Raw genomic sequence first — 12289 nt, forward strand, 5'->3', positions numbered from 1 at the left:
AGATAGGATTGAGAGATCCTTCACACAAAACCCCAAAGAGTCACTTGCTTTGGATTTCAACTCAAGACTTATGGGGCTACAGGTATGGTGTTGTACTTTACTCCATCCCAGCTATTCATCTTCGGAAGGACAGCAAACAGAAAACAAGTGAAGAAGATAACATATGATAGTAGTACAAATGAGAGAGAGAGAGAGAGAAGGGAGGGAGATAGGGAAGGAGAGAGAGAAAGAGAGGGAGAGAGAGACTGGTGAGTATGTACCTGTGTTTCTGTTCCAGCTCCTGAGTAGTTCGACGGACAGTGCCAACAGGATAGACAATATCCTCCATTTTGTACACCGCAGGAGAGCAACCTTCCTCTTTGTCAGCAGTTAGGCTTCCTTTGATACTCAAACTATTGAACAGTTCCTTCCCAAGGACATCGTCGCAAACACTTTGGGGCCGTTCGGCAATTCTGTGGAGTGCCCTGACGTCGGATTCATTCTCTCTTCCCATGGTGACTGCTTCACTTTCCTTGTTGACAGGAAACGTTGAAATTGTATGGGAAGATTTGAGGACGAGGGGAGACTTTGACATCCAGATTGTCTGTGAAGAAGTAAATTCGCTTTCCGAAGACTGACAAGCTTCACTTGCTGTAAGCGATGATGATGCTGAAGTGGAAACCGTAGCAACAGGGGCCAAAGGGTCGACGGCCTCAGCGGCGACTGGAATGTCTTCATCAACAGGCTCAGTTTCACTTGGTGTTTTAGTATTGCTTTTGATACGCTCTTCCAAATTCCTCCACTGCTGACGTACAGTCCCTGGATGCCAGGGAATGGCCTCTTTTACATATGGCTCGGGGACCTCTGAAGATTGGTCGGCAGTATCTGCTTTTGCTATTTGTTGTTGTGGTGGTGCACCCTTAACGTCACTGGCCACCATCTTCAAACCTTTAGCAGACCCTCTCATACTGGATGAATTGCTATTATTTTCACAAAGGGAAGTCCTATCGAGGTTGGGAGACCCGGAAATGTTGATATTAACACTTGTGCGAGTTAAAGGCGGAGTCTGACTCAGAACTGTGGGTGTGTTGCTAATGTCTGGTTGTTTTAAGCCCTTAATATCATCCTCTAATGTCAGATCTTTATCATCTACAGGGTCTGTAGAGGACTCCCCAATGGAAAAAGGCTGTGAACTTATCCAGCTGTTGTCTGCTTTAAACTTAGGGATCTGAAGATTTGCATAATCGTAAGTGTTTGCCCTCACGCGTACTACTCCACTCTCGTTGATGTCACTTCTATCATCAACGCTGTCAGAAGTAAAACCATCAGAATCTCGTCGTGGTATAGGCAAGAAGTAGTCGTCTCTGTAGAAACAAGGAAGACCCATATCATCCGTATTATCAAAATTCCGTTGCATGAAGTCAAAGTCTGCAAAAATGGAAAAAGTCAAAATTATTAGTTTGTCATTGAAAGAAGAGTTAAACAGACAAATTGAGACTTTCATGCAGTTTCCTTATAAACCTTTCTATTAACCAAGAAATTATAAAATAATCGGAACCTGATGCAGTTCCCCCAGCTTCCCAGTTTTCAGTCAAACCATCCAACCCATGCCAGCATGGAAAACGGATGTTAAATGATGATGATCCATGGTGTAGTGATTATCACATCTGCTTAACACGCAGAAGGTCGCGAGTTCGAAACTCGCTGGAACCTATGTATTTTCCGTCCAACCTGTGCTAGCGCGGAAAACGGACGTTAATAATGATGATGATGATGATGACTAAGCTGGCTCTCTGTCAGTTATGATGACGAGGGTTCCAGTAGAGCCAATCAGTAGAATTGTCTGCTCATAAAAGTAATGTGCAAGTGGCTGAGTACTCCTCAGACACGCATACCATTGATGCAGTTCTCAGGGAGATTCAGCCTGACACAGAGTGTGACAAGGCTGGCCCTTTGAATTACAGGTAAAACTCACACCAGCTGAGTGGACTGGAGCAACATGAAATAAAGTGTCTTGCTCAAGGACAACACAATGTGCTGCCAGGAATTGAACTCTTGGCCTTATGATTGTAAGTCAAATACCCAAATCACTAAACCACATGCCTACATACCTACATAAACTGGTACCATTTTGGTTACGACAACAAGAGTTCCACTTGATCCAATCAAGTGAAATTAGCATACAAGTGGCTGAGTAACCTTGACATAGTTCTTGGGGAGATTCAGTATGACACAGAATGTGACAAGGTCGAGCCTTTGAATTACAGGAACTACTAATTTTTGCCAGCTGAGTAGACTGGAGCAATATAAAAACAATAGACCAAAAGAGATCTCACCATTATCATAATGGCTGCTGGCAGCACCATTCCGAGTGTCAGCTTCTTCACTTTTAGACTTGGTGTTAAACATGTGACGCTTTTGACTGAAATGAAAACGAAAAAAAAAAAAATAATAATAATAATAATAAAAAAAAGGTTAGTTTACAATCTTGTAACAATATTTTTAAACAGATAACAGTAAAGAAACAATAGCATTATCAAGTATAACAAAGAGCTTGAACTAATTACAGTCACTTAACAGCAAAGGGAACATGCTCGAATGGATTACATTTGCACAGCACCACCAAGGGCTTTTACTTAACCTTTTTGATACCAACCCGGCCAAAACCGCTTCTGGCTCTGTAGTACAAATGTCTTGTTTTCATAAGTTCTGAATTAAAATCTTCCACCAAACCTTAGTCACAATTTATGTTCCTAACACTAGATTAATGATAACTGAGTTATTTTACTAAATTCTTTGTTATCATCATCATTTAGCGTCCGTTTTCCATGCTAGCATGGGTTGGACGGTTCAACTGGGGTCTGTGAAGCCAGAAGGCTGCATCAGGCCCAGTCAAATCTGGCAGTGTTTCTACGGCTGGATGCCCTTCCTAACGCCAACCACTCCGTGAGTGTAGTGGGTACTTTTTACGTGCCACCCGCACAGGTGCCAGACAGAGCTGGCAAACGGCTACGAACGGATGGTGCTTTTTATGTGCCACCGGCACAAGGGCCAGGCGAGGCTGGCAATGGACACGAAATGGGGCGGTGCTGGCAACGGTTGCGAAACGGAAGGTTCTCTTACATGCCACCGGCACTGGTAACACATCTGCAATTTCCATTGATTGATTTCGATTCTGATCCTCACTTGCCTCAACAGATCTTCACAAGTAGAGTTTTGTGTCCCAAGAAGAGAACGTATGCATACGTAGGCTGGCTCCATCCCATGTAGAAAGCCACGGGTTACGGACTCACTTGTCCTGCCGGGTCTTCTCGCGCACTTAAAATTAAATGAATGAAACACAGAGCATCTCAAAATAAATAGGGTAACGAAAGGGTTAAAGCTAAACATTTAGCAGGAGGTAAATCACAGCTGGTGAGACTACCGAAAGCCCATACGAGAGGAGGTTCCTATGGTAACAATCACAGTATTTTGGTATTTTGTGTTCTAACGCATTCTAATGAAATAACTTTTAAAGTGATGATGAATATTACCCTTTGGAACCAATACTGCTACTAATAATTATTTTGTGGAAAACAAAATTTATTCAATAATTGTAGTGTTTCAATGAACTTTAATAATGAGATGAGAATTTGAACAGTATATTTACTGCTACCATCATCATCATCATCATTATGTTTGTTTTTTTCCATGTTGGCATGGGTTGGATGAGGCTTAATGAAGCAGTGTTCTACAGCAAGATGCTCTTCCTGTCACTGACCCTTATTTGCGTCTCAAGTAATATAATTTTGATCCCACTTGTCTTCACATGAAACCAATGAAATTGCCAAGCTACAGGATGTGGCATTGTAGCATAGGTGTGAGAGGCCAGATCTGGTCAGTTTGGGCATAATAGTTTGGCTTGAGGCGCAATGGCCCAGTGGTTAGGGCAGCGGACTTGCGGTCGTAGGATCGCGGTTTCGATTCCCAGACCGGGCGTTGTGAGTGTTTATTGAGCGAAAACACCTAAAGCTCCACGATGCTCCGGCAGGGGGTGGTGGTGATCTCTGCTGTACTCTTTCACCACAACTTTCTCTCACTCTTACTTCCTGTTTCTGTTGTACCTGTATTTCAAAGGGCCGGCCTTGTCACTCTCTGTGTCACGCTGAATATCCCCGAGAACTACGTTAAGGGTACACGTGTGTCTGTGGAGTGCTCAGCCACTTGCACGTTAATTTCACGAGCAGGCTGTTCCGTTGATTCGGATCAACCGGAACCCTCGTCGTCATAACCGACGGAGTGCTTCCATCCAATAGTTTGGCTAGATATGGCCAGTTTAAATGCTACAGAATGTATTTTTCACAAGAGGGAGGGAGGGAGGTAGAGGGGGAGAGGGGAAGGAGAGAAGGGGGAGGGAGGAGGAGGGGAGAGACGGAGAGGAGAGAGAAACATTAAGACATCTGATGCCAAACGAATCGGCATTGGACCAGTGATGCCAAACAAGCGGTGCCAGAGTGGCTGAGGCCAAACGTCACACAACCCGGACAGATCGGAAACGGAAGCCCTGACTTACCTTGCAGTGAGAATTCCATGATATTCCTTCAGCTGAGCTATAAAAGCTTTGTTTGGTTTGATAACTCCTCTCTTTTCTTTCACGAAATCAAAGGCTTCCTTAAATGTACAGCAATCCTCTTTCATTTTGTAGGCAATGACCTGTTGTGAGAAGCAGAATCTTGTGATGCAATTGAGAGACTAACAGCAGAAAGAGTGAGAGAAAGCTGGTCGGTGTCTGGCATTTTGAGCAGAGACCAGCACCGGCGCAACTGCATCTGTAAAATACACTGAATCAGTGAGAAGCTGGCAGAAATATTAGCAGGCTGGGCTCTGCCTTTCATCCTTTCAGCGTTGATAAAATAAATACCAGTTGAGTACTGGGGTCAACGTAATCGACTTGCCCCCTTCCTCGAAAATTGCTGGCTTTGTGCCAAAACTTGAAATCAATATTTCTAATAATAATATTGATGGAGAACTGAGTGAAGCGTTTATAGCTTGAATCATTCCACAGAAAGTTGTAGTTATTGATTCACAATGAACAGCTTCCCAGGAGAAGCATTATGTAATTAAAAAGTGTTTCTTTAATTACCAGCTCAAAATATTAGTTTCAGATTTTGGCACAAGGACAGCAATTTAAGGGGTAGGGGAAAGTCAACCCACCCCGGACTCAACTGGTACTTATTTCATTGATGAAGGGCAAAGTTGACCTCAGCAGAATCTGAACTTGGAAAGTGAAGACGGACAAAATGCCGCTGTCCAGTTTGCCACCTTAGTAATGGAAACAGGTTTAGCAACTATCACTGTAGCAAGATTGAACACAGGATACTGGATGTTCAATGCTGCCATCTGCCTATGTCTATAGCGACAAGATTATCCAGACACCAACACCAGCTCAAAATATTACCATAAACGTTTGCCTGCAGAAGGATGAACTCTGCCAGATTGATTCATGCCAGATACATCTTAGAGTGTTACCCTTATGAGGCAAGGCATTAAAGGACTCTTCTGAGTGATTGCATGGGTCTCTAGTTAAGAAACTTATTTTTCTCAATCACATTGTGCCAATGCATGGCACCTCAGATAAGTGTCTTCGACAAAGTGTCTTCGACAAAGTGTCTTCGACAAAGTGTCTTCGACAAAGTGTCTTCGACAAAGTGTCTTCGACAAAGTGTCTTCGACAAAGTGTCTTCGACAAAGTGTCTTCGACAAAGTGTCTTCGACAAAGTGTCTTCGACAAAGTGTCTTCGACAAAGTGTCTTCGACAAAGTGTCTTCGACAAAGTGTCTTCGACAAAGTGTCTTCGACAAAGTGTCTTCGACAAAGTGTCTTCGACAAAGTGTCTTCGACAAAGTGTCTTCGACAAAGTGTCTTCGATAAAGCCTTGTGATTGGAACTGGTGGACTGAAACTTAAAGAAGTTCATCATGTTGTGTGTGTGTGTGTGCACGTGCGCATGTGTGTGTATGCATGTTCTCATCGTCTTAACTGCAAGAGCAGCTCTGCAGAAACCTCTGCAGTAGCTCAGCCAATGTTTTACAGCTAAGAGAATTGTACAAGTGGTTGTGCAAGTGTGGCTGTGTGGTAAGAAGCTTGCTTCCCAACCACATGGTTCCAGGTTCAAGTCCCACTGCATGGCACCTTAGGCAAGTGTCTTCTACTATAGCCTTGGATTGACCAAAGCCTTGTGAGTGGATCTGGGAGATGGAAACTGAAAGAAGCCCATTATATACATGTGTGTGTTTGTGTGCATGTCTGTGTTTATCCTTCACCAATGCTTGACAACCGGTGTTGGTGTGTTTATGTTTCCATAACTTAGCAGTTCGGCAAAAGAGTCTGACACAAAAAGTACCAGGCTTTAAAAAAAACCCCAAAAAACAAACAAAGAAGTACTGAGGTCAATTTATTTGACTAAAAATTCTTGAAGGCAATGCTCCAGCAAGGCCACAGTCTAATGAACTGAAACAAGAAATAAAAGATGTTTGTTGAAAGACTTTTACTTACAGTTGAAGCAGATCGGCTGATGCCCATCTTACAATGAACAAGAACTTTACCATTGTCTTCCCTGGAAAAAAGTTAAAAAATGTGTTTATAATAATCGTTTCTACAAGCCTGAAATTTGGGGGAAGGGGACTAGCCAATCATATTGATCCCAGTGTTTCATTGATACTTAATTTATTGACCCCGAAAGGACGAAAGGCAAAGTCAACCTTGGCAGAATTTGAACTCAGAACATAGCAGCAGGTGAAATACATCATCATCATCATCATCGTTTAGCGTCCGTTCTCCATGCTAGCATGGGTTGGACGGTTCAACTGGGGTCTGTGAAGCCCGAAGGCTGCACCAGGCCCAGTCTGATCTGGCAGTGTTTCTACGGCTGGATGCCCTTCCTAACGATAACCACTCCGCGAGTGTAGTGGGTGCTTTTTACGTGCCACCCACCGACAAGAAGCATCAGGAAGCTGCAACAACAAGCACTTGAACGGAGCATCTTCAACACAAAACTAATGATTCTGCCAGCTCACTACCTTAAGCGTATATGTAATAATAACGATTCCTCACACAGATACATACCTGCAAATACGGAGAGCAATGAGTTATACTCAATTAAATATAAACCAAACTGTGGAAAATATTTTATCACACTGAGATATTAGTTTCAAATTTCTGCCTTGAAACAAATATTGGTTTCGAATTTTGGTACAAGGCCAGCAATTTTAGGGAAGGGTAAATCGATTTCATTCACCCCAGTGTTCAACTGGTACTTATTTCATTCACCTTGAAAGGATGAAAGGTAAAGTCGACCTTGGTGGAATTTGAACTCGGATCATAAAGACAGACAAAATGCTACTAAGCAGTTTGTCAAGCATGCTAACAATTCTGCCAGCTTGCCACCTTAAAACAGAAAATTATATTAATAATATATATAAAAGAGAGGTTGTGTGTCTGTCTCCTACGATTTAGATTCCTAACTACTCCCACATTTTGCGGTGCAGTTTAACCAAAAGCGGGTATCTTATAGTCGTGATTCATATCGAGCCCTTCTGGGTATTAGCGCGCGTCTACGATGAGTCTATGATTTAAAAAAAAATTTACCATAATTTTTTTCCATTTTAATGCATTTTTTCGCTATTATATAAGGGAAGTAACTCTCTAAAAATGTCTACGATGAGTCAACGATTTAAAAAAAAATTTACCATCATTTTTTTCCATTTTAATGCATTTTTTTGCTATTTTTTTGGCTATAACTCTCTAAAAATGCTTATATAGTTATTTCCCGAGCAACGCCGGGCGATACTGCTAGTTAATAATAAAGAAGAAAGGCTAGAGACAGAAAATGGATAAACAAAGCAATGGACTTACTTTGTTTTCCTAATGAATTCATGAGTTCGCTTCCAGTGTTTCATGAGGTCTGTGAATTCGTTATCAAACTCTCGCACGTTCATATATTCAAATTTCTCAGGGAAGAAATTGTCTATTTCTCGAGAGATGTTGAGAATACTTGTAACACTGTAAAAGAGACAAACACGAAAAATATGTTTTTTTAAAAATGAAAATAAATTTTTTTGTCAAGTGATGGTGTTAAGTAATTAGATTGCTTGTCACCCTAAACCTGCTCTGATTTAACAAAGAGGAGGTTTCGAACTTTGAAAGGTTGAAGAGAAACAGGAAAATTTGAATATTTGAAAATTGCGGATTTTTGTCAGTGAACAGGTCGCGGATTTTAGCAACGAAAATATTTTGACAAATTAAACTTAAATGTTGAAGTGAATCGAACGGCTTTTGTGTGTTTCTTAAATGGCTCACAAACACCTTCCACGCTGCAATTGTTTTCGTTCCAGCACACGATCTCAGATCAAGTCACTTGCTATGCAAGAACATCTCCGAATATTTCTTTGAAACTTAGTTTAAGTACAAAAAAAAAAAAAAAAGAAAAAAAAAATGATATGATGATGGTCATTGTCACCACGAAACAACATAAATATATCACAATCTGAGGGCTCTTCTATGTGGTTGCTCGATCTGCTAGAAATAATTACCAAACATTGTCCTCTCTAGCTCAGCAGCTGTTTACCGGCAACAATTTTAGTGGAACATTAACAACATTAAGTTCACTGACCTTGGAGGATTTGCTGAGGTCATGGTCATTCCCTTTCCCCCAGATTCAGAAAGTTAAATAAAAAAAAAAAATAACAGCACAGGCATGGCTATGTGGTTGAGAAGCTTACTTCCTATGCATGTCGGCTTGGGTTCAGTCCCACTGCATGGTACCTCAGGCAAGGGTCTTCTAATATAGCCTTGGACCAACAAAAACCCTTGTGAGTGGATTTGGTAGATGGAAACTAGAAGAAGCCTGTTGCATGTGTGCATCCATGTGAGTGTACCCATGTCTCAACCTCATCATAACTTAATGTCTGCTTTCCATGCTGGCATGGGTTGGGATGGTTTGACATGGAGCTGACCAGCTGGGAGCTGTCCTGACCCCAACTATCTATTGAGGCACGGTTTCTACGGCTGGATGCCTTTCCTATTACCAACCATCTAACAGAGTGTGCAGAGTGCTTTTTAAGTGGCACCAGTGCCTGACAGGACAGGCCTGTATGTGTGGAAGACAACGATTTTACCTAGCTTGGTGCATCTTATCAAGTTCAGCAAATTGCCACATCTCCTAGTCTCTTGACATTTGATGATGGTAATTGAGCATCACCCTCTCAAACACATGGGGCCGTTCATTTCCAGTCTTCCCCGAAAAACATGTCTGGTTTTGGGGAAATAATAACTTGCTTGGAAACAAGTAAGGGTTTACAGACAGGAAAGGCAACCATAGAAAATCTGCCTCAACCAATTTCACCTAAATGAAGCAAGCATGGAAAAGTGGATGTTAAATGATGATGACGATTAATTAGTGTTGGCAAATCACTAAAATAACGAGGCTTCAGCTGCAAAAAAAAAAAAAAAAAAAAAGAGAGAGAAAAAAAAAATCCCCTAAAACTCACCCATTTTCCTCTAATTCCTCATAGTTGGATGCATTCCACTCAGAGCCAAGATAAAGAAATGGGAATATTTCTGTTGGTGCATCCATCTGACGGAGTATGCGGATTGTTTCTGCATCGATAAAACTTTTGTACTCTTTCAATGATCTATTGAATGACTCCTCCAGCATATTACGGAGCTAAAACAAACGAGTTAATTATTTAATAATAAAACGAATTAATAATAAAGAACACTGTAAAAGAAAAAAATTTCTTTTTTTTTTTTTTGGTCTTTGGTCAGTAAGTGTTATTTTCTATTTGCTTCTATCTAGAAATCAAAGGAAATCACTACAACCCACTTCAAACTTTGCTTTTCTGAACTGGACATCAATGTCTTGAAACTGACCAATTTTCCATTACATCTCAGACAGATTCATCACTGAGTTGCTGAAGCAGAAATATCATTATAGCAAATATTCTGTTCAATACCACAGATCTGCAGGGCAGTTGCTGGACCTTAACCACTTGAGCATGCCCTTTAGTGGTTGACAATATGTGCGTCTCTGATGATGAGCAAGAATAGTGGGGGAGCATCATAGCCATGTGTTGAGAGGACTCTTTAGGGTTTGAATAAATGTAACAAAATCCAAGTTTGAAGGAAATATTATCCATTTTTCTATACTTTCTAGGGATAAGCAAATAGGAAATACCAATTACTACTCAAGGACAAAAATCATGTTGCACAGTGAAATCATCATTATTTCTGGATTCTTCATTTTAACAGAGATTTCACTGCAATTTCTTTAGGTTTGTGTTTGTCCCTCACTACAGCTTGACAATTGGTGTTGGTGTGTTTATATTGCTATAACTTAGCAGTTTGGCAAAAGAGACCAATAGAATAAGCACCCGGCTTTATAAAAAATACTGGGCCAATTTATTTTGGTGTGGACCCCCAAAATTTTATATGGACCCCAATTGAGGACCACTGAGCTAAACAAACACCACCACCATGAATAATTATTTCACAGGTTTTCTTCATTTTACACACACACGCACACACAAAGCAGTCCATAATTTGTGCACAGACTTTCAAATCTGGGTCTTACCTCTTTACAGGTTGTCTCTTCTAGATCCTTTGACATCATTATTTCTTTCAACTTGACACTGATTTTGGTCTTCATGCCCTCTGGGTCAAGTCTACAACAGAAAGGAATGACAGGCATTTTGATTGATAGATTGAACAACGATGGACAAGTGGATTCTACAAGCAGCGGACAGTTCTAGTTCAACAAAATATTTGGGTTTGTTTGTAAAAGGCTTAAATTAAATTTGTTCATCTGTCATAATAATAATAATAATAATAAAAACATTGTGTACAGTGCTCAGGTGCACTACAACTCATCTAAAGTGTATATATAATCAGGTGTAGTTTCGGCGGATTTCGGAAAGCATGAGGGCCTTAAAGGATGCAGTGTCATGGCAGTCAACAACTGACGCAGGCAGTTTATTCCATGCTTCAGCAACTCTGAGCGTGAAAAAATGTTTCTGAAAGTCATGGGAGCTGTGTTGTTTTCTGACTTTGTAGGCATGTCCACGTGTGTTGGACACATGGAGATCAAAAAGGTGAAGCATTCATTCAATTATGTTTGTATACAACAACAATAATGAAATGAATCTTGAGTTGAAGGTGAAGTAACACAGATACGTGACCCTGAAGACTGAACGGTTGAATGTTCAGAAACTAAACCAACTTTTCTTATCCGACTCAGTTTACTCTTATTCTTTTACTCTTTTACTTGTTTCAGTCATTTGACTGCGTCCATGCTGGAGCACCGCCTTTAATCGAGCAACTCGACCCTGGGACTTATTCTTTGTAAGCCCAGTACTTATTCTATCGGTCTCTTTTGCCGAACCGCCAAGTGACGGGGACATAAACACACCAGCATCGGTTGTCAAGCAATGCTAGGGGGGGACAAACACAGACACACAAACACACAAACGCACACATATATATATATATACGACGGGCTTCTTTCAGTTTCCGTCTACCAAATCCATTCACAAGGCTTTGGTCGGCCCGAGGCTATAGTAGAAGACACTTGCCCAAGGTGCCACACAGTGGGACTGAACCCGGAACCATGTGGTTGGTTAGCAAGCTACTTACCACACAGCCACTCCTGCGCCTATCTTTACTGAGCAAAGAAGAGGATTAAAAATAAAACCCATCAAAGGGAAGAAGAACTCACTAAGAAGTCATGGCCACCAGGTCAGCTAGCGATTGAAACAAGAACATTGCCACAAAGCTGCATCATAGTGGTGTCAGACGTGGCATGCAGGCCATCACGTAACTTGTTTGACATGCGCATTGCATTTTTATTCTTCTCTTCTCTTTTATGAATCCAGTGTGCGCATGCACGTTGTGCGTTCATCCTTCTCTTTTAGGTTCCTACTCAAACCTGTTTACAGATCACAACCGTCTCATCAACCTGCGGTTGTGAAGAGTGCTTTGTGCTCCGATGGTTATAAAAAGATATACATTGCTGTGTATCTACAGCCTCCTTAGACTATGGCTTAAAGAACATCACACATCATCATCATCATTTAGCATCCACTTTCCATGCTGGCATGGGTTGGATGGTATAAGCAGAGATGGCAAGCAGAGGAGCTGCACCCGATTCCAGTCTGATTTGGCTTGGTTTCTTCAGCTGGATGCTCTTCCTAACGCTAACCACTCCGAGAGTGTAGTAACAATGATGAACAGCATGAAACCGATTTTCTAAGCTTAATGGGTTCTCACCAGGTGGTGTT

The 12289-nt window shown here is 41.4% G+C and overlaps 1 protein-coding gene and 1 non-coding gene across 3 annotated transcripts in view; one reads left to right on the forward strand and one right to left on the reverse strand.

Annotated features, from left to right (window-relative positions):
• LOC115224237 (serine-rich adhesin for platelets) overlaps positions 1-12289 on the reverse strand; it is a 126946-nt gene that overhangs the window by 8976 nt on the left and 105681 nt on the right. For both annotated transcript variants that reach the window (XM_029795027.2, XM_029795028.2), the window contains 7 exons: positions 10588-10678; positions 9506-9681; positions 7872-8018; positions 6513-6573; positions 4532-4671; positions 2316-2401; positions 261-1407 (listed from right to left, as the gene is read on the reverse strand). In XM_029795027.2, the coding sequence (XP_029650887.1) occupies positions 261-1407; positions 2316-2401; positions 4532-4671; positions 6513-6573; positions 7872-8018; positions 9506-9681; positions 10588-10678 (1848 nt within the window). The remainder of the gene's footprint in view (positions 1-260; positions 1408-2315; positions 2402-4531; positions 4672-6512; positions 6574-7871; positions 8019-9505; positions 9682-10587; positions 10679-12289) is intronic.
• On the forward strand, positions 1621-1692 carry Trnav-aac. The gene has a single exon. It is a non-coding gene; the product is annotated as a tRNA-Val (tRNA).

This window comes from Octopus sinensis, linkage group LG25 (assembly GCF_006345805.1).
Source record: "Octopus sinensis linkage group LG25, ASM634580v1, whole genome shotgun sequence".
Classification (NCBI taxonomy): Eukaryota; Metazoa; Mollusca; class Cephalopoda; order Octopoda; family Octopodidae; genus Octopus; species Octopus sinensis.